Source organism: Rana temporaria, chromosome 2 (genome assembly GCF_905171775.1).
Source record: "Rana temporaria chromosome 2, aRanTem1.1, whole genome shotgun sequence".
Lineage (NCBI taxonomy): Eukaryota > Metazoa > Chordata > Amphibia > Anura > Ranidae > Rana > Rana temporaria.
This window is the reverse complement of record NC_053490.1, coordinates 459,237,247-459,260,325: the sequence shown is the minus strand read 5'-3', so window position 1 is coordinate 459,260,325 and position 23,079 is coordinate 459,237,247. Positions and strand designations below refer to the sequence as shown.

Here is a 23,079-nt window from a genome sequence, read left to right as displayed (position 1 = left end):
ATATTCTTTGTAAAAAAATTCGCAATAAGCGTTTATTGATTGGTTTGCGCAAAAGTTATAGCGTCTACAAAATAGGGGATATTTTTATGGCATTTTTATTAATATATATATATTTTTTTTACTAGTAATGGCGGCGATCTGCGATTTTTATCGGTACTGCAACCTTATGATGGACACATCGGACACTTTTGACACATTTTTGGGACCATTGGCATTTTTAGCAATCAGCTATAAAAATGCATTGATTACTGTAAAAATGTCACTGGCAGGGAAGGGGTTAACACGAGGGGGCGATCAAGGGGTTAATGATGTTCCCTAAAGTGTGTTCTAACTGAAGGGGGGTGGGACTGACTAGGGGAAATGACAGATTGCTGTTCATACATTGTATGAATATACGATCAGTCATTTCTCCCCCTGAAAGAACCAGCGAGTCACGAGCGATCGCGGGTGCCCGGCGGAGATAGCACCCGCCGGGCACTCGCATCAGCACCAGGGGCGAGCAGAGGGCGTGCGCCGCCAGAGTGGCCTCAAAGCAAAATCACGTTATATTATGTGATTTTGTGCAACCGAGCCGACCTGCCACCGTAAAACTGCTGTGGGCGGTCGGCAAGCGGTTAAATATAAGGTTCCAACATTTCCTATCAAAGTGCAGTTTCTTGAAGGCAATGACGGGACACAGGTCCCATCCCTCTATGTTTATAATCTACTACTACTGTTTTTTTTGTGTTTTTTTTTATCAAATCATTATGGAGTGTGAGGGATTATATCTGGTTGACCAACACCTTTTTTTGTATGCAGTTACTCAATGCCTCATAGCCCAGTAATCTCAGATTATACTGACCCCGTGTCCCTTGATGAAGGATTTTATGGTGAGTACAGAAATCCTGTTTTATTGCTATCTGGGTAGCTATTGGCGAGATTCTGCTCACTTCCTTTCCTACTAACACCACAGGAAATGAGGGGAACCTCCCCAATGGGGACCCAGACAGGAATAAAAACTTTTCAAAGGATCTTACCTGTTTACACTCCACTAAAAATGGATGCTTTGTTATGGGTGCTATTCTGCTCCCTCAATGGTCTCAATAGTTTTACAGAAAGAAAACAAAAACAGTTCAATCTAAAATTTAAAGCGAGTGTACACAAATAAAGATAAAAAAAAAAGAAAAAATTTACAAAATGAACACCCCAATCCAAAAAAGCTGTTTCGACATCACTAAGAAACATCCATTCTGGAAGTGTTTGTGATACTGGAAGATGAGAGAAATAAAACCAGGAAATAATGCACACAACAAAGGGCTCCTTTATTATTTTTATTTATTTTTTAACAGAAGGAATCTTTATTAGAGAAAAAATAGCATTATACATGTGAATAGCTGAGGACACTGTTTGAGAATACATTGAGTTGACTTAACAGAGAACAACTAGTAGGGTACTTTGCATTGATTTTTCAAACAACATTTGCAGATCTTGTGTGTCTATACTGCTTGGACCTTAGACCAATGTTTCTCCAATTTTATTTTTGGTCAATTCACAGTTTAAAATTATGCAAAATCTCGAGGCACCACATTCTAAAATGTGAAAAACGAAGACAATAGTTTTATATAACACAGCAACATTCACACACATGGGATACCCAATGTTACAGGTGATGTATTTTTCCAAAGCAAATACACAATTATATCTGCATCGGCCCCGGCTCCCCCGTCCTGTTCTGACAGCTAGTGGGGGATCTTCTCTCCCTCCTCCCCCCTTTTGATAGCCTTTGCGTTGGTCCGCTTGTAGTTCTCAATGAACTACCACAGTGCTGTTGAGTGCTGTGGTAGTTCATTCATGCTTCCACTAGCTGGCTGTATCAGAGGTACGGCCACACAGGCAGATCGTGGTTGCAATGCCTTACAGGTCCATTACATGCAAAAGAAAAAAAAATGTGCTTTTATTTTTTGTTTTAGAAAGGTGAACTTATCCTTCAAGCACGAACAGACTCATTGGATACATGTTTCCTTAGCAAACAGCTTTTTATTCAAGTGTTCTTTTCTTGAGCACTGTTTGCCTTTTCCTAGCAGCATTAAATAAGGTCACTACAACTAAACAGCTTAGATGCACCGAGCTGAACCTGTAAGCAATCCCAGTTTGCAGTAATCCCCCAGGATTGGCACAGAAGAGGTTAAACAAGGAAGACAACTGCAGACACTTCGGGCCAGATCCACGTAGATAGGCGTAAATTTAAATGGGCGTAGCATATCGTAGTTACGCTACGTCGCCGCAACTTTGAGAGGCAAGTGCTGTATTCACAAAGCACTTGCGTCTAAAGTTACGGCGGCGTAGCGTAAATCAAATGAGGAACAGGGGGGCGTGTTTTATGTAAACTAAGCATGACCCCACGTAAATGACGCTTTTTTCGAACGGCGCATGCTCAGTATCACATCGAATTTTCAAATTAAATTACGCCCGCTCAATGCCTAGACGACGTGAACGTAATTCACGCAAAGCCCTATTCGCAAACGTTTTACGTAAACGACGTAAAAGGTAAAAAATTTGACGCTGGCCCGACGTCCATACTTAACATTGCGTACGCCTCATAGAGCAGGGGTAACTATACGCCGGAAAAAGCCTTACGCAAACGACGTAAAAAAATGCGCCGGGCAGACGTACGTTTGCGAATCGGCGTATCTAGCTAATTTGCATACTCTACGCGGAAATCAACGGAAGCGCCACCTAGCGGCCAGCGTAAATATGCACCTAAGATCCGACGGCGTACTAAGACGTACGTCAGTCGGATCTAGCCCACATTCTGGCGTATCTTGTTTTGTGAATACAAAACAAAGATACGCCGGCGCATCGTAGAACTTACGCGGCATATCAATAGATACGCCGCCGTAAGTTCTTTGTGGATCTGGGCCTTCAATTTCCCTAAGGCCCCTTTCACATGTACAGATCCCTTGGGGATCCGTACATGTGTATATGCTTGCTCAGCGGGGATCGCTCCGTTGATCCCCACTGAGCCGGCAGATGACAGGGCGGTCCCCGCACACTGTGTAGGGAGCGCCCTGTCAGATCTCCGCTCTCCCCTATGGGGGGGAATCGGATGAACACGGACCGTCTGTCTGTGTTCACCCGATCCGCTCTGCAGACGGATGGAAAAATAGGATTTTCCTCCGTCTGCAGAATCGGAGCATTGCGAGGGCCAATGAGATCAGGTGTCAGCGGATGTTCATCTGTTGACACCAGCTATCCCATAGGGATTAATGTATGTCCCTTTTTCATCCGTAAACGGATGGATGAAAAAACGGACATACGGTCTGCATGTGTGAAAGGGGCCTAAGTGAACCGTTAATGGAAATTTGTACTAAGTATGAGGAATGCAGGAAAAACTCACACCACACTGTCATGAATACGTGACAATGACACGATCAGTCTCACCCTTCACAAAGGTTTTTCAGCTCGCGGGACCACAATCTAGGCACCAGCAGGCTGAGAGTGATTGACACTGGATTTAGTTAATTACGCAATTAACCTGTTATACACCAAACAGCTGCCACTATGTATGTTATCTGAAACACAAACTGTTCATAATATCTGCAATAACAATTATGAATTTTAAGAAATGTCTGTAATATAGACTGTCATGGTAGAGAATTTTTGAATGGACAGCCGCACTCCAAAAAACCTTGATGGTTGTCTTTATTGTAAAACAAAATAGAAAATGCACTACAAAACACAGCAAAAAATAGGGATGGCAGCCTACGCGTTTCACACTATCAATTAGTGCTTAATCATGGCTTACAGACTGTCATATCAGACATGGATACTTCAGAGATTTTTTCAGAGGTAGATTCCTAAGGCTCTGGATTGGTGTATTAGAGATTCTTTTAAATGCTTTTAAAGGTAAAACGTTGTCAACAAAATATTTACAGAAAAAGGGTATTGGTAAAAAAAAAAAAGGAATAAAACAGATCAGTGTTGGCACTCGTAAGAAAAAAAAAAAGACTCTTGACTGATGTTTTTTTGCTTTTTGATAAAGGGGGGGGCTCTAGACTGTAGATGCAGCCATTCTTTTCTGGTACTTGATGAACGTGTTTAACTGACCAATCAAAAGTCCTGCTGACCTCCATATCTCAATAACCATAACTTTATACACTTTACACATAGTTAACCCCTTCCCAGCCAGTGTCATTAGTACAGTGACAGTATATATGTTTTAACACTAATCACTGCAATAATGGCACTGGTGATGTCAGTGGCAGTCAGTCAGTTACCCCCAGTGTCAGATTGATTGGCGCGTAGTATATCCATTATAAGTCATTGATTAGTAGTATAAAAAAGAAAAGAAACTCCAGTATAAATACTATAGTTTATAGGCGCCATAAATTATAATTTTTATCAAAAACATGTAGCCTAATAAATTTTTGGCCAAAATTTATGAAGAATTTATTTTTATTGGATATGATTTATAGCAGAAAGTAAAATATATATATATATATATATATATATATATATAAAATTGCAGTCTTTTTTCATTTATAGTGCACAAAAAAAGTTCAATTTCTGTGAAAAAAATTATATAACTTTTGGTACAGCGTTGCATGACTGTACAAACACCAGTTAAAGTAGAGCAGTGCCGTATGTGAAAAAAATGGCCTGTTCATGAAGAGTGAAAAAAAAAATTCCCTTACGTTGAAGCAGCAAAAATATTTCATGAGTTTTCACATATGGCAACTTTATGCAGAACCAGTATCCTTGGGTCTCCTCATCCTTAACTACTTCCCACCCGTAGGATGTCCAAGGATGTCCTTGGGTAGAATTAGCTATACCTGGACGATGCCTGCGCCTACAGGCATCATCCCGCTATGGATTTTTTTCAACCAGCGTTTCCCTTTCTAGCAGAAGGGATTAGAGTGGCTAAAAAGCCACTCAATCACTTCTGAGGGTGGGGGAAGTGTGTCCCCCTCCGGGCTCCACCATCCGATCGCAGATCCGGGAATCACTGCGGCCGGCAGCGATGGCTGCACGGAACAGAGAAAGAGGCACTGACATTGTCCATCTCTCTCTGTGACCCCGGAAACTGGGAGCTAAGAGTATGTTGTCACTTCCGGTTCTGTTTCTTTGTTTACCTAGACGTTAGACCGATCTGTGTGTGATCGACCACATTGGAGGCCAGAGGAGAGATTTGGGGTCTAATAGAATGCCATTTTTTCTCCCCAATGTCATGTGACTCGTTAGCGTTACTAGGTCTCAGGTGTGAATGGGGAGCAGGTGTGTTAAATTTGGTGTTATTGCTCTCACTCTGAAAAAAAATTGTTGCTCTACATAAAGATGGCCTAGCCTATAAGAAGATTGCCAAGACCCTGAAACTGAACTGCAGCATGGTGGCCAAGACCATACAGCGGTTTAACAGGACAGGTTCCACTCAGAACAGGTCTCACCATGGTCGACCAAAGAAATTGAGGGCACAAACTCAGCGTCATATCCAGAGGTTGCCTTTGGGAAATAGATGTATGAGTGCTGCCAGCATTTCTGCAGAGGTTGAAAGGGTGGTGGGTCAGCCTGTCAGTGCTCAGACCATACACCGCACACTGCATCAAATTGGTCTGCATGGCTGTCCCAGAAGGAATCCTCTTCTAAAGATGATGCACAAGAAAGCAAGACTAAGGACATGGATTACTGGAACCACGTCCGGTGGTCTGATGAGACCAAGATAAACTTTTTTGGTTCAGATGGTGTCAAGCGTGTGTAGCGGCAACCAGGTGAGAAGTACAAAGACAAGTGTGTCTTGCCTACAGTCAAGCATGGTGGTGGGGGTGTCATGGTCTGGGGCTGCATGAGAGCTGCCGTCACTGGGAAGCTACAGTTTATTGAGGGAACCATGAATGCCAACATGTACTTTGACATATTGAAGCAAAGCATGATCCCCTCCCTTCAGAGACTGGGCCGAAGGGCAGTATTTCAACATAACGTCCCCAAACACACCTCCAAGACGACCAATGCCTTGCTTAAGAACCTGAGGGTAAAAGTGATAGGCTGGCCAAGCATGTCTCCAGACCTAAACCCTATTGAGCATCTGTGGGACATCCTCAAACGAAAAGGTGGAGGAGCGCAAGGTCTCCAACATCCACCAGCTCTGTGATGTTGTCATGGAGGAGTGGAAGAGGACTCCAGTGGCAACCTGTGAAGCTCTGGTGAACTCCATGCCCAAGAGGGTTAAGGCAGTGCTGGAAAAAAATGGTGGCCACACAAAATATTGACACTTTGGGCCCAATTTGGACATTTTCACTTAGGGATGTACTCACTTGTGTTGCCAGCGGTTTAGACATTAATGGCTGTGTGTTGAGTTATTTTGAGGGGACAGAAAATTTACACTGTTATACAAGCTGTACACTCACCACTTTACATTGTAGCAAAGTGTCATTTCTTCAGTGTTGTCACATGAAAAGATATAATAAAATATTTACAAAAATGTGACGGGTGTACTATTCTGTCAGGATCCTGTTTCTGCAAAGCAGGGCAAGAATCCATGTCTTCCCCTTGTACAAACTTCTCCCCCACAGTAAGAAAACACCAGCTAGGCACATATTTAACCCTTTGATCACCCCTGATGTTTAACTCCTTCCCAGCCACTGTCATTAGTACAGTGACAGCACATATTTTTAGCACTGATCACTGTATTAGTGTCACTGGTTCCCGAAAAAGTGTCAGTTACTGTCCAATTGTCTGTCGCAGTTACTGTCCCGCTATAAGTCACTGATCACCACCATTACTAGTAAAAAAATAAAAATATATCCCATAGTTTGTAGACTCTCTTAGCCAGATTCAGGTAGGGGCACGTATCTTTAAGGCGGTGTAGCGTATCGTATTTACGCTACGCCACCTTAAGTCAGAGAGGCAAGTACTGTATTCACAAAGCACTTGCCTCCTAACTTACGGCGGCGTAGCGTAAATGGGGCTGGCGTAAGCGCGCCTAATTCAAATGAGGATGGGAGGCGTTTTTTATGTTAATGTTTGGTGACCCGACGTGATTGGCATTTTTTACGAACGGCGCATGCGTGTTCGAGTACATATCCCAGTGTGCATTGCTCCAAAGTACGCCACAAGGATGTATTGGTTTCGACGTGAACGTAAATTACGTCCAGCCCTATTCACGGACGACTTATGCAAACAACGTAAAAAATTCAAATTTCGACGTGGGAACGACGGCCATACTTAACATTGACTAGGCCAGCTATTTGTTGGAATAACTTTACGCCAGAAAACGCCTTACGTAAACGGCGTATCTTTACTGCGACGGGCGCACGTACGTTCGTGAATCGGCGTATCTAGGCTTTTACATATTCTACGCCAAACTCAACGGAAGCGCCACCTAGCAGCCAGCGTAAATATTGCACCCTAAGATACGACGGCGCAGGCTGACGTATCTTAGATAGGTTTAAGTGTATCTCAGTTTGAGCATACACTTAAACTTACGACGGCGCAGATTCCGAGTTACGTTGGCGTATCTACTGATACGCCGGCGTAACTCTCTCTGAATCTGGCCATATAACTTTTGCGCAAACCAATCAATAATTATTGGGATTTTTTTTACTTAAAATATGTAGCAGAATACATATTGACCTAAATTTTTTAAGAATTGTTTTTTTTTTACATTTTGATTGGTAATGTTTTATAGCAGAAAGTAAAAAATATACATTTTTTTTTTATTGTTGTTTTTTTGTTTTGTTTATAGTGCAAAAAATAACGCAGCGGTGATCAAATACCACCAAAAGAAAGGAAAAAAGGACATAAATTGTATTTGGGTACTTGAACCATGCCTATATGACATCATGTAGGCGGAGTTCAGTTAGGCTCCTTTCACACTCATGCGTCCTGAAAGTCGATGGACCTCTAGTCGCACCAAAGTAGTGGAGAGACTACTTTGAAGTCGCTGGAACTTGAAGTCGCAGATATGAATGGAAATCATGGGGTATAACTTGTCATGCGACTTTGCAGTCCCAAGTCGCAGGACAAGTGTAAAAGGGTCCTTAGGCTACGTTTCCACATTTGCGACCTCAAAGTCGAGTGATTTAAAGTGCGACTTTGAGTGCATCTTTGATCCAACTTTACAGTCTCTGCATCAAACTTTTATCAAAAGTTGCATCATAGTAGTGCAGAAACCTTTGTAAAGACTTGTCATGCAACTTTATGTGTCCAAAGTCGCATGACAAGTCGCACTACTGGAACTGGTGCCTAAAGCAGAATCACATGGTCAGATTGAGCAATGGGCAGCAGGGTTTAAAGCGGTAGTTAAACCGTTGTTTTTTTTTTTTTTTTTTTTCAATTAAATTAAATTTTTTTTTTTTTTCAATTAAACGCAATGTCATAATGTGCTGGTATGCATCGCATAATCGCACATTATGTGAAACTTACCTGAAAATGAAGCCTTCCAGTGGAGCGCTGTCACTGCTTTAGGCGCTTCCATCTTCACCCTTCCTTGCGGGTTCGCCGATTCCGGCTGTGTGAGTGGCCAGAGCCGCAATGACGTCACTGCCGGTGTTTATGGCACGGGTGGCCGTTCCTTCAGAGCGCATGCACGGTGACGTCACTTCCGGTGTTTATGGCACGGGTGGCCGTTCCTTCAGAGCGCATGCACGGTGACATCACTGCCGGTGTTTATGGCACGGGTGGCTGTTCCTTCAGAGCGCATGCACGGTGACATCACTGCCGGTGTTTATGGCACGGGTGGCTGTTCCTTCAGAGCGCATGCACGGTGACGTCACTGCCGGTGTTTATGGCACGGGTGGCGTTTCCTTCAGAGCGCATGCACGGTGACATCACTGCCGGTGTTTATGGCACGGGTGGCTGTACCTTCAGAGCGCATGCACGGTGACATCATTGCCGGTGTTTATGGCACGGGTGGCCGTTCCCTCAGAGCGCATGCACGGTGACGTCACTGCCGGTGTTTATGGCACGGGTGGCTGTTCCTTCAGAGCGCATGCACGGTGACGTCACTGCCGGTGTTTATGGCACGGGTGGCTGTTCCTTCAGAGCGCATGCACGGTGACGTCACTGCCGGTGTTTATGGCACGGGTGGCCGTTCCCTCAGAGCGCATGCACGGTGACGTCACTGCCGGTGTTTATGGCACAGGTGGCTGTTCCTTCAGAGCGCATGCACGGTGACATCACTGCCGGTGTTTATGGCACGGGTGGCTGTTCCTTCAGAGCGCATGCACGGTGACATCATTGCCGGTGTTTATGGCACGGGTGGCCGTTCCCTCAGAGCGCATGCACGGTAACGTCACTGCCGGTGTTTATGGCACGGGTGGCTGTTCCTTCAGAGCGCATGCACGGTGACGTCACTGCCGGTGTTTATGGCACTGGTGGCTGTTCCTTCAGAGCGCATGCGCGGTGACGTCACTGCTGGTGTTTATGGCACGGGTGGCCGTTCCTTCAGAGCGCATGCACGGTGACGTCACTGCCGGTGTTTATGGCACGGGTGGCTGTTCCTTCAGAGCGCATGCACGGTGACGTCACTGCCGGTGTTTATGGCACGGGTGGCTGTTCCTTCAGAGCGCATGCGCGGTGACGTCACTGCCGGTGTTTATAGCACGGGTGGCCGTTCCTTCAGAGCGCATGCACGGTGACGTCACTGCCAGTGTTTATGGCAAGGGTGGCTGTTCCCTCAGAGCGCATGCACGGTGACGTCACTGCCGGTGTTTATGGCACGGGTGGCTGTTCCTTCAGAGCGCATGCACGGTGACGTCACTGGCTGCATGTAATGTAAATATCTCCTACACAGTGCACATTTAAAAGATATTTACCTTACCTATAGGTAAGAATTATTATAGGCCAACTTATAGGTAAAACTCATGCATGGGCGTTTACTCCCACTTTAAGTGGAGCACAGTGGGATGATCATGGGGTGCACAGGACCCTGCTTTCATTCCCACTGAATGTGGGACAGGCAGGGGCAGCAAAAACAGAAAATATAGAGGGCAGCCTCATCATGTGGTGCCCCCCTCCCCATGGAAAAACTTAGCATCCAGAGCAGGTACCCTTCCTGCCCTCCCCTTATACCGGTTCTGCTCCCTCCACTCACTCATCAGATGCCGGAGCTCCGTGTGAGATGAAGTTTTCTTTGCTCTATCACATTGGTGCAGCAAAGGAGGAGACTTGCTCTCACACTGAGCTCCGGATGTCACTGAAGACTCACCTGGGGTGCCACCGTACCCCTCTTAGTATGCCATGGTCTACAGGTGCTGGTGGTGCCCCTTTCAATACAGCGCCCAGGGCACATGCTCTCCTACCCCCCCCCCTCCAGTTTTGTCCCAGAGCTGTAGTGATGTGAAAATCGCTTTGGGAAATGGCGCTGGAAGTTTTGGTTTTCAAGTGGACTTCGGAAGAAGATTTCTCGGAAAGTGGTATTAAAACCAAAACTCAAATATTGCAACTTATAATTTATTAGATATGGTGGCTGCAGCTGTTTTCTTTTCTTTTTCCATCAATTTTCACCTGGTGATCTGGCCAGTAACACACCTCCTGTATTTGTGAGATATCAACTCTGGATGTAGGAGCACAAGGGGGTACCTTTGGATTGTGGAAATGTCTGTCTGGGAAGAGGGGATGATAGACTGATTAGCAGATTTAGATACACTAACAAATTGAGGTCCAGCTAACACTTAATAAGCAGTTACAGCAAACAGTTTTGTTCCTTTTGTGATAAAGGTTATACATCAATGAATAAAATCTGATTGTTCTAAGCAACCCTGTCATTGGTAAATGGTTTATCTTAACCCCTCTAACTGCAACAGTTGAAAAACAACAGACTTACCTCCTAGATCACCAGGTGAAAATAAAGAGAAGAAAGACTAAAAAAGAAAACGTATGCAGCCATCACATCCAAGAACTAGTAAGCTGCAATATAATAAATAATAGCTTTTTGGATTTAACGGGCTAGATTCACATAGATCAGCGGATCTTTAGATCCGCGTGATCTATGTGATTTAAGATCCGCTGCCGCAAGTTTGAAACGATTTAAATGCGCATGCGCCGTCCGCGATTTTTCCCGGCGTGCATTGCTCCCACTGACGTCGCTAGGACGTCAGTGGTTTCGGCGTGAGCGTAACTTGAGTCGAGCGGGTTCGAGAATCGGCGTACGCAAACGACGTAAAGAAAATCAAATTTGAAGCGGGAACGACGGCTATACTTAACATTGGCTGCGCCTCATAGAAGCAGGGGTAAGTATACGCCGGGAAAACCGCTACGTAAACGTCGTAACACTGCGTCGGGCCCGCGTACGTTCGTGAATTGGCGTATCTCGCTGATTTACATATTTCTCAACGTAAATCAGCGAGAACGCCCCCCGCGGCCATTTTTAAATTGCAGTTAAGATCCGACGGTGTAACACAGTTACACCTGTCGGATCTTAGGCATATCTATGCGTAACTGATTCTATGAATCAGGCGCATAGATACGACGGGCCGAAGTCAGAGATACGACGGCGTATCAGGAGATACACCGTCGTATCTCTTTGTGAATCTAGCCCAACAACTCTAATGCGTACACACGACCGTTTTTCATGATGAGAAAAATGCAATTTTTTTAATTGGTCATTAAAAACGACCGTGTGTAGGCTCCAGAGCATTTTTCTAGACGAGAAAAATGGGCATTCAAAATTTAGAACCTGCTCTATTTTTTCTCAATGTTTTTCACGGCGTCGTTTTTCTCGTCATGAAAAATGGTCGTGTGTACGCTTTAACGACGGGGGAAAACAACACGCATGCTCAGAAGCAAGTTACGAGAACGAAAATTTGCACAAAGGGTGGCGCCATTGGAATGGAACTTCCCCTTTATAGTGCCGTCGTACGTGTTGTACCACACCGCGCTTTGCTCGAGCATTTTTTTTCCACGATCGTGTGTATGCAAGGCAGGCTTGAGAGGAATCACGTCGAGAAAAACGTTGTTTTTTTTCCATGACATTAAAAACGGTCGTGTGTATGCGGCATTATACTCTGTGATAAAATATTGTCCAAATATGAGAGACATGAGCATTTCTACTTGAATCTTGGTGGGCTTTGTGTATTTATTACAGATCTGTGCAGTAATCAGGGGTGACACTTTGCTTCTGTGTAGGAGCTTCCTGGAATAAAGACCAATCACCGCTCTCTCTTCCTGGTCCTGTCCCCGCCACTTCCTGTTGTTTTCTGTATGCCCGTTGAGCCCCTTCCACAGCTCTGCCAAGGCTCAGCACAGAGATAATGTCACTTCTGCTTTTACAAGGTAATATATCGGTTTTCAAAGGCATTTAGTGCACACAAACAGGCAGTGTTAACCACTTGCCACCCGCATAACGCGGTTATGCAAGGTGGCTCTCCTGTGTCGGATCACGCGCCTAGTACATAATCTGGCACTTGGGGGGTAGGGGGCGCAAACCGATTCTGCTGTGATTAGTCACAGCAGGTGCCAATCAGGGGGTACCGACGAATGGATGTCCGCCTGCTCCCACTGATCGACAAGGAGAATGACAGAGGCACAACGCTGTCACGTCAGTTGGGATGTGCTGGATTTTGTTTCCCTACAAAGCAGGTAATTTCATCCAGCACATCCCTTAGTAAAAGCACCACATAGTAAACACAAAAACACTGGTTAGGCACACAGTTACCCTTTGATTGCCGCAGATGTTTACCTTTTCCAAGCCAGTGTCATTAGTACAGTGACAGTGTATATTTTTAGCACTGATCACTGTATTAGAGTCACTGGTTTCCACAAAGTGTCAGTGCCCAATTGTCCACCGCAATATCACAGTCTCGCTATAAGTCACTGATTGCCATTTCTAGTATAAAAAACTAGTATAAAATCTATACCATAGTTTGTAGACGCTATGGGCCAGATTCTTATAGAATCGGCGTTGGCGTAGTGTAAGCCATTTACACTACGCCGCCGCAAATTAATGGAGCAAGTGCCGTATTCTCCAAGCACTTGCTCCGGAATTTGCGGCAGCGTAGTGTAAATGGCCCGGCGTAATGCCGCGTAATTCAAAGGGGGCGGCTTGTATTTAAATTAAGCGCGCCCCCGCGCCGATCGAACTGCGCATGAGCCGGGCGGAAAAATAGCCCAGTGCGCATGCTCCAGCTCACGACGGAAAACGTCAATGACGCCGACGTGAGCGTCATTGACGTAAAGTCGTATTCGCGGACGACTTAGGAAAACGACGGAAAAAGACAACGCTGACCCGACGCCATACTTAACATGGCCTACGACGGACCTACGTAAACTTACCCCTCATATAGCAGGGGTAAGTTTACGCTTACGTAAACGTCGTAAATTCACTGCGTCGTCCGCGCGTACGTTCGGGAATTCGCGTAAATAGCTAATTTGCATAGACGACGGGGAAAACGACGTCGGCGACACCTAGCGGCGGGAAAAAAATTACATCTAAGATCTGACAGCGTAAGAGCCTTACGCCTGTCAGATCTAATGGAAATCTATGCGTAACTGATTCTAAGAATTAGTCGCATAGATACGCCGGGCCAGATTAGGACTTACGACGACGCAAATTTAGTTGCGCCGTCGTAAGGCCTTTGAGAATCTGGCCCTATAACTTTCATGAAAACCAATCAGTATACGCTTATTGGGATTTTGTATCAAACATGTAGCAGAATACATATTGGCATAAATTTATGAGGACATTTTTACATTTTTTATTGGATATGTTTAATAGCAGAAGGTAAAATATATATATATATATATTTTTCTAAATTGTTGGTAATTTTTTGCTTATATCGCAACAAATAAAAACCCAGTGGTGATCAAATACCACCAAAAGAAAGCTTGATTTGTGGGGAAAAAAGGACATCAATTTTATTTATGTACAGCGTTGCATACCCGTGAAATTACCAGTTAAGTTAGCGCAGTGCCATATAGAAAAAAATAGCCTGGTCATGAAAGGGGGTAAAAACTTCAGGAGGGCAAGTGGTTAAAAAGGGTAGTATGAATTAATTCCCGCTCTTACTAAGCAGCCACAATTCTTTTAGTTTTTATTTTCAGAATGTTAGTGCTGCTTTAAGAGTTGAAGTAGACCCAGGAACATGCCAAATGTGTGCCAACACTTCCACCCACTAAACACAGCACCCACCAACATTCCACAACGTGCACTACCAGCAATGTCCAGCAGGTGGGAGCAGAGCACTTAGATTGCCGGCGGAATCCTCCGATTCCCTTCCTTGTCTCACTTCCCTGAGCTCCCCGGGCGGAGGCGCCGCTTTGAATTGTCCGCCGAGCACTGTGTGCAGGAGGTGGACCGGCCGGGGGAGAATGGCGGCCTCCATGGGCGCTGTGCTGCACTGGGACACTCTGGAGCAGAGGAAACACAAGGGGCAGAATCTCTACTATGACCTCTTCCACTGGAAGCTGCTGCAGCTCCCGCCAGATGTGCACAGGTTCTGCGACCCCCTTCTGTCCGCCCCCCGCAGGAAGGAACTTCTCCACCTTCTACGGAGCCTGGAGGAGGAATCGAGCTGTCAGCGCCTGCAGATCCTCTTCTCCTTCTCTGTGCCCAGTCCACAGGTGCTGGACCTTATGTGTGCTCTGCACTGCCCCTTGGTGTCTGCAGGAGCGGTGAGTACCCCACCACACTGTCCACTCTACCACTTTCCGCACTGCCCACTACCCCACCCTCCACACTGCCCCCTGGTGTCTGCAGGAGCGGTGAGTACCCCACCACACTGCCCACTCCACCACCCTCCGCACTGCCCACTCTACCACCCTCCGCACAGCCCACTCTACCACCCTCCGCACTGCCCACTCTACCACCCTCCGCACTGTCCACTCTACCACCCTCCATGCTGCCCCCTGGTGTCTGCAGGAGCGGTGAGTACCCCACCGCACTGCCCACTCTACCACCTTCCACACTGTCCACTCTAACACCCTCCACACTGCCCACTACACCACCCTCCACACTGCCCACTACACCACCCTCCACACTGGCCCCTGGTGTGCAGGAGCGGTGAGTACCCCACCGCACTGCCCACTCTACCACACTGCCCACTCCCCCACCCTCCATACTGCCCCCTGGTGTCTGCAGGAGCGGTGAGTACCCCACCGCACTGCCCACTCTACCACCCACCACACTGCCCCCTGGTGTCTGCAGGAGCGGTGAGTACCCCACCACACTGCCCACTGTACCATCCTCTACAATGCTTCCTTGTGTCTTCAAGACTGGTGAGTACCCTACCATACCACCCACTGTACCACCCTTCATACCACCCACTGTATCACTCTTCACACTGTCCTCTGGTGTCTGCAAGACTGGTGAGTACCCCACCACACTGCCCACTCCACCACCCTCCGCACTGCCCCCTGGTGTCTGCAGGAGCGGTGAGTACCCCACCGCACTGCCCACTCTACCACCCTCCACACTGCCCACTACTCCACCCTCCACACTGCCCCCTGGTGTCTGCAGGAGCGGTGAGTACCCCAACACTCCACCACCCTCCACACTGCCCCCCGGGGGCTGCAGGAGCGGTGGGTACCCCACCACACTGCCCCCTGGTGTCTGCAGGAGCGGTGAGTACCCCACCACACTGCCCACTCCACCACCCTCCACACTGCCCACTCCACCACCCTTCACACTGCCCCCTGGTGTCTGCAGGAGTGGTGAGTACCCCACCACACTGCCCACTCCACCACCCTCCACACTGCCCCCTGGTATCTGCAAGACTAGTGAGCCCACCACCTATTGTACCACCCTCCACACTGCCTATGGTACCACTCTTCACACTGCCCCCTGGTGACTGCAAGAACGGTGAGTACCCCTCCACACTGCCCCCTGGTATCTGCAAGAATAGTGAGCCCACCACCTATTGTACCACCCTCCACACTGCCTATGTTACCACTCTTCACACTGCCCATGGTACCACTCTTCACACTGCCACCTGGTGTCTGCAAGAATGGTCAGTATCTCACCACACTGCCCACTGTACCATCCTCCACACTGCCCCATGGTGTCTGCAGGAATGGTCAGTACCCCTCCAAACCACCCACCCTTCACACTGCCCCCTGGTATTTGCGGGATCTGTGAGCACCCCACCACACTGCCCACTGTACCACTCTCCACATTGCCCCCTGGTGTCTGCCGGAGACATCATTACCCCACCACACTGCCCACTGTACCATCCTCTACACTGACCCCTGGTAGCTGCAAGAATAGTGAGCACCCCACCTATTGTACCACCCTTCACACTGCCCATGGTAACACTCTCCATACTGCCACCTGGTGTCTGCAAGAATGGTAAGTACCGCACCACCCTGCCTCCCGGTGTCTGCAAAAGGTGGTGAGTACCCCACCACACTGTATCATCCTCTACAATGCTTCCTTGTGTCTTCAAGACTGGCGAGTACCCTACCATACCACCCTTCATACCGCCCACTGTACCACTTTTCACACTGTCCTCTGGTGTCTGCAAGACTGGTGAGTACCCCACCACACTGCCCACTCCACCACCCTCCGCACTGCCCACTCTACCACCCTCCGCACTGCCCCCTGGTGTCTGCAGGAGCGGTGAGTACCCCACCACACTGCCCACTCCACCACCCTCCACACTGCCCACTCTACCACCCTCCACACTGCTCCCTGGTGTCTGTAGGAGCGGTGAGTACCTCACCACACTGCCCACTCTACCACCCTCCACACTGCCCCCTGGTGTCTGCAGGAGCAGTGAGTACCCCACCACACTGCCCACTCCACCACCCTCCACACTGCCCCTTGGTATCTGCAAGAATAGTGAGCCCACCACCTATTGTACCACCCTCCACACTGCCCATGGTACCACTCTTCACACTGCCCCCTGGTGTCTGCAAGAATGGTGAGTATCCCACCACACTGTACCCCCCTCCACACTCCCCCCTGGTGTCTTCAGTGAGTACCCTGCCACACTGTACCACCCTCCCCCCTGGTGTCTTCAGTGAGTACCCTGCCACACTGTACCACCCTCCACACTCTCCCCTGGTGTCACACTGCCCACCATACCACCCTGCACACTACTCCCCGGTGTCTGCAGGAGCATTGAGTACCAAACCACATTATCCGCTGCATTACCCACAACATTGCCCCCTGATGTCTCCAGGAGCTGTGAATACCCCACCACACTGCCCACTGCACTACCCATCATTCCATCCTCCACATTCCCCCCTGTGTCTGCAAAAGCTGTGTGTTGCCCACCACACTATACACTACACACCATATCACTCGCCACACTGCTACTTGGTGTCTGCAGGAGCTGCGAGTACTCCACTGCACTACCATTCACACTGCCACTTGGTGTCTGCAGGAGCCATAAGTACCCCACCATACTGACCCCCCCCCCCCCCGGTGTTTGCAGAATCTGTGTGTACCCCACCACACTATGAACTACCCACCTTATCACTCTCCACACTGCCCCCGGTGTCTGCAGAAGGTATGTGTACCCCACCACACTGCCCACCACCTACAGGATCTGTGACCACCCCACCACACTATGCACTACCCACCATACCACTCTCCACACTGCTGCCAGATGTCTGCAGGAGCTGTGTGTACCCAACCACACCACCCACTGCACTGCCATTCAAATTGGCTCGCACACTATCCACCACACTGCCAAGGTTATCTTCACCAATCCTTCCAGGAGATCTATTATAATTGGTTACATAGTGGTAAAGTAGCTGCACAGCCATGTTTTACTGCGGGAATACAATGCATTAAGGTAAAAAAGTTTTTATGATCAACCCAACCCCTCCTCACTGGGCAGTTTGACAGCAGTAAGAGCCATTGGCTTCCACTCCTGTCAATCAAATACTGTGATGGGGATGAGGCCAAGCCACCTGGTCTTTTTCAATGGATGCAGACAGGGCGGCTTGGGAGCGAGTCCGTACAAGTGTTTCTATAGAAAGAGACTTTCTATGGGGGACACGTGTCTAAGAGGAGGCGCCTGCGGGGGACCCCAGAAGACAAGGATCGGGGCTGCTCTGTGCAAAGCCACTGCACAGGGCAGGTAAGTATAGCATGTTTATTATTTTAATTAAAAAAAAAACTGAAGCTTTATTGTTACTTTAACTTTGATGGGCAGACATTTTTCCACTTTCCCATAGCTCAAAGGGGACCACCTGGTGCTGAGAGGCAACACAAACTGTCTAAGAGAACATTTCACTTTTATAAATGGAATTATTATTTCTGCTGAGAATTGGGGTTGTCCCGATACCACTTTTTTAGGACCGAGTACAAGTATCGATACTTTTTTTCAAGTACTCGCCGATACCGATAATTTTTTTTAAATGTGTCCCCAAATGCAGCCATGTCCCCCCACAGATGCAGCCATGTCCCCCCCCATATGCAGCCATGTCCCCCCCCATATGCAGCCATGTCCCCTCCATATGCAGCCATGTCCCCCCCCATATGCAGCCATGTCCCCCCCCATATGCAGCCATGTCCCCCCATATGCAGCCATGTTCCCCCATATGCAGCCATGTCCCCCCCCCATATCCAGCCATGTCCCCCCCCCATATGCAGCCATGTTCCCCCATATGCAGCCATGTCCCCCCCCATATGCAGCCATGTCCCCCCCCCATATCCAGCCATGTCCCCCCCATATGCAGCCATGTCCCCCCCATATGCAGCCATGTCCCCCCCATATGCAGCCATGTCCCCCCCATATGCAGCCATGTCCCCTCCATATGCAGCCATGTCCCCCCATATGCAGCCATGTTCCCCCCCCCATATCCAGCCATGTCCCCCCCCCATATGCAGCCATGTCCCCCCCCCATATGCAACCATGTCCCCCCCCATATGCAGCCATGTCCCCCCCATATGCAGCCATGTCCCCCCCCATATGCAGCCATGTCCCCCCCCCATATATGCAGCCATGTCCCCCTTATAAGCAGCCATGTCCCCCCTTATAAGCAGCCATGTCCCCCTTATAAACAGCCATGTCCCCCATACCTCGATGCTGCCCCACCACCGCCGCTTGGTTAATACGGGCGGGGAACATTACAGCTTTCATTTGAATAGCTGTAGTGTTTCCCGCCACATATAGACACTCCCCCTTGCTCGGGATTGGACAGATCACCCGAGCAAGGGGGAGTGTCTATACGTGGCGCGGCGGGAAACACTACAGCTATTCAAATGAAAGCTGTAATGTTCCCCGCCCGTATTAACCAAGTGGCGGATGCGGCGGCAAGGGGGGTGGGGGGGCAGAGTATTCGGCCAGGCATCGGGAGTATTTGCGTGAGTACAAGTACTCCTGCAAATACTCGTTATCGGGACAACCCTACTGAGAATAAAAAAGGAAGTCATGAATGAGTCTCCTGCAGCAGAGCAGCTTGCTGTGTTGTAAACTCTTCATTGCTTCAGTAGAACTAGGTGGCCATAGTTCTAGATCCTTGACATGGTATGAATGTATGACATGGTATGAATGTATGACATGGTGTGAATGTATGACATGGTGTGAATGTATGACATGGTGTGAATGTATGACATGGTATGAATGTATGACATGGTATGAATGTATGACATGGTATGAATGTATGACATGGTGTGAATGTATGACATGGTATGAATGTATGACATGGTATGACATGGTATGAATGTATGACATGGTGTGAATGTATGACATGGTATGAATGTATGACATGGTATGAATGTATGACATGGTATGACATGGTATGAATGTATGACATGGTGTGAATGTATGACATGGTGTGAATGTATGACATGGTGTGAATGTATGACATGGTGTGAATGTATGACATGGTGTGAATGTATGACATGGTATGAATGTATGACATGGTATGACATGGTATGAATGTATGACATGGTATGAATGTATGACATGGTATGAATGTATGACATGGTATGAATGTATGACATGGTATGAATGTATGTATGACATGGTATGAATGTATGTATGACATGGTATGAATGTATGTATGACATGGTATGAATGTATGTATGACATGGTATGAATGTATGACATGGTATGAATTGTACTATGGTTGTCACCATTACATGCCTATTTGCTTTTCTTTTGTAAATGTGGCTTTTCTTTATCCAGGGCACTGGCTACTGGGAATTTTTACTGCAGAGTCGTGGGCTTGACGTGGTTGCTTTTGACCAAAATCAAATTTTTCCACCTGAGATGCGTTACACAGAGATCATGGTAAGATCACGTACAAGGACTGTGGAAAGAGCATGTACTGCTTAGTGTAAAATGCCATTACACCGCGTCTTCCATATATCTGTAAGTCTGCGTTCACAATGTGGTAAAGGACACGTTACCCTGAATGTTGTGGTGCTATTCATTCTTAAAATGATACAAAATCCTGACTAACTATTCTTAATGGTTTTCCCTCCTCCTACCTATCCTGCTACCCTGTATATAAAAAGATATATGTACTTGCCTACTTTTTTACCACTTCGGTCGTGTGATCCTGCAGTTCCAGCTCCCCTGTGTCAGTGAGTGACTGCCGCAGGGAAGAGGAGGGAGTGGCATGGGAGCCTATGGCTGACTTCATGGCACAAGGTATTTCACAACCATTGTCAAGTGCTTTCTTACACAGGGAGGAAAAAAGAGGGTTTGGGACTTTATATGAGGCACAGTGCATGTACCTCCATCCCTAATTGCTGAGATACATGGGAGAGGGGTTTGGGACTTTATATGAGGCACAGTGCATGTACCTCCATCCCTAATTGCTGAGATACATGGGAGAGGGGTTTGGGACTTTATATGAGGCACAGTGCATGTACCTCCATCACTAATTGCTGAGATACATGGGAGAGGGGTTTGGGACTTTATATGAGGCACAGTGCATGTACCTCCATCACTAATTGCTGAGATACATGGGAGAGGGGTTTGGGACTTTATATGAGGCACAGTGCATGTACCTCCATCACTAATTGCTGAGATACATGGGAGAGGGGTTTGGGACTTTATATGAGGCACAGTGCATGTACCTCCATCACTAATTGCTGAGATACATGGGAGAGGGGTTTGGGACTTTATATGAGGCACAGTGCATGTACCTCCATCACTAATTGCTGAGATACATGGGAGAGGGGTTTGGGACTTTATATGAGGCACAGTGCATGTACCTCCATCACTAATTGCTGAGATACATGGGAGAGGGGTTTGGGACTTTATATGAGGCACAGTGCATGTACCTCCATCACTAATTGCTGAGATACATGGGAGAGGGGTTTGGGACTTTATATGAGGCACAGTGCATGTACCTCCATCACTAATTGCTGAGATACATGGGAGAGGGGTTTGGGACTTTTCCATGAAACATGCAGCCGGAGAGGCATCATGGCATGAATGTGTCTGGTGGGTAATTATGAGTTGTGACCATATAAATTGCATAGTAACGTAATACATACAAAAATGTAAAATAGGTAAAATTTATTCCATACATGATACATAATAACATAGTAGCATAATAGCATAGCAACATATTGGTTAACAATATCATCATCCTATAAAACACCAAACTCATTATTGTGTGTCTCCACAATAAAATAAAATAAATGATTTAACCACTTAAGCCCCGGACCATCTGCCAAATCAGGAGGGAGACAGTGGCAAGAGCTGCTGCTCTGGTGCACATCACTGGATCATCGTGCATAGAATGCATTAAGGTAAAAAACCTTGAGGCTTCAGGACCACTTTAAGTTACACGCTTTTCATAAACTTTATGCAAAATTGGTTATAATAGCATTCATTCAAGAACATATTCACGTGATTATCAGAAGTGAAAACATCAATCTCTTGATCGCGCTATAGCCGAAAGACGGCTACAGAGCGGGCTTAAATTGCCAGAAGGGCGTCAATGTACGTCCTCCCGTGCTCGCGCTGCCTGCGCACCCCCCTGCGGGGCGCAGGTGGCGCGCTCTGTGATCACCGAGTCCATGGGACGCTGCTGATCACATCTGGGATGCTGCTGATCACAGATTGGAGTAAGGTCCCAGGTCTTTACCACATTATCAGCTGTCAGCCAATGAGAAGCTGGTAATCCGCTTTTCTTCACGCTGACAGTGTGAGGAGAATTTTTTTTGCCAATTACCGGCTTGTGTAACCGGGACATTGGTCCCACACACTGACAGTCACTGCTGCCAAGCAGTGCCACCTACCATTGCCCATCAGTACTGCGAAGAAGTGCACACCAGTGTTGCCAATCAGTGCCACCTTTTTGCCCTTCACTGCTGCCTATCAGTGCCGCCCCATCAGTGCAGCCTATGATTGCCCATCAGTGCAGCCTCATCACCGCACATCAATGAAGGAGAAATATTACCTCTTTTCAAAATGTTATGATAAACTATGAAACTTAATTTTTTTCAACATTTTCGGTCTCTTTATGTTTAGCAAAAAATAAAAACCCCAGTTATAATTAAATACCACCAAAAGAAAGATCTATTTGTGAAAAAAAATAATACAAATGTCATATGGATACAGTGTTGCATGACCGTGGAATTGTCATTCAAAGTCTGACAGCGCTGAAAATTGGCCTGGGCAGGAAGGGGGTATATGTGCCCAGTAAGCAAGTGATTAACAAATGGTGACAAGTTATATTTTCCTAGATAATTGTGTGAAAAAAAAAAATCGACCACCAACCCTTTTCAATAATGAGTGCATGAAGCAAAGTTTTAAAACCTGCAAATAGATGACTCTTCTTTTTTTATTTATTTTTTTAATCAGCCAATGGACTGAATGAAAACCCAAAAAAAACAAAGTGATTCTTTCATCCCCACGAGAGAGGAATCTTCCCCGCTGGGACATTGTATGCTGACAGTGGGACTCTCTGCTGTCAGAATACACTGATCAGCGGCTGAGCAAGAAAAATTGTGCAACAAGCCCGTTTGACAGAAGTCGATCTAACCGCAAATTTAGATGAATGTCTTCTTTTCTCTGGGGTTATAGGTACTTGTACATACATCACTGTGACTCTTATAAGTAGCCTGTCTTTTGGGTAAAGTGGTCAATTCAAGCTAAACCTGGCACTCAAATTGGCCATTAAAACTGGTTACACACTAGCAGATCATAAAACTGAACATTTTCTAGAATTGACCTTTTATACAAATGTTAAAGA

The 23,079-nt window shown here is 47.0% G+C and overlaps 1 protein-coding gene across 6 annotated transcripts in view; it reads left to right on the top strand.

Annotated features, from left to right (window-relative positions):
• Positions 1–795: 795 nt before the first annotated feature.
• LOC120927727 overlaps positions 796–23,079 on the top strand; it is a 38,477-nt gene continuing 16,193 nt past the window's right edge. For 2 of the 6 annotated variants that reach the window (XR_005747122.1, XM_040338582.1), the window contains exons 1-2: positions 14,172–14,583; positions 20,052–20,156. Coding sequence is in view for 3 of the 6 variants with exons in the window: in XM_040338582.1 (XP_040194516.1) it covers positions 14,281–14,583; positions 20,052–20,156 (408 nt within the window). In the remaining 3 variants the exon portion in view is untranslated. Of the gene's footprint in view, positions 870–14,166; positions 14,584–20,051; positions 20,157–23,079 lie in introns of those variants that run through there. The other 4 variants (XR_005747123.1, XM_040338583.1, XM_040338586.1 and 1 more) reach the window with 4 other exon arrangements.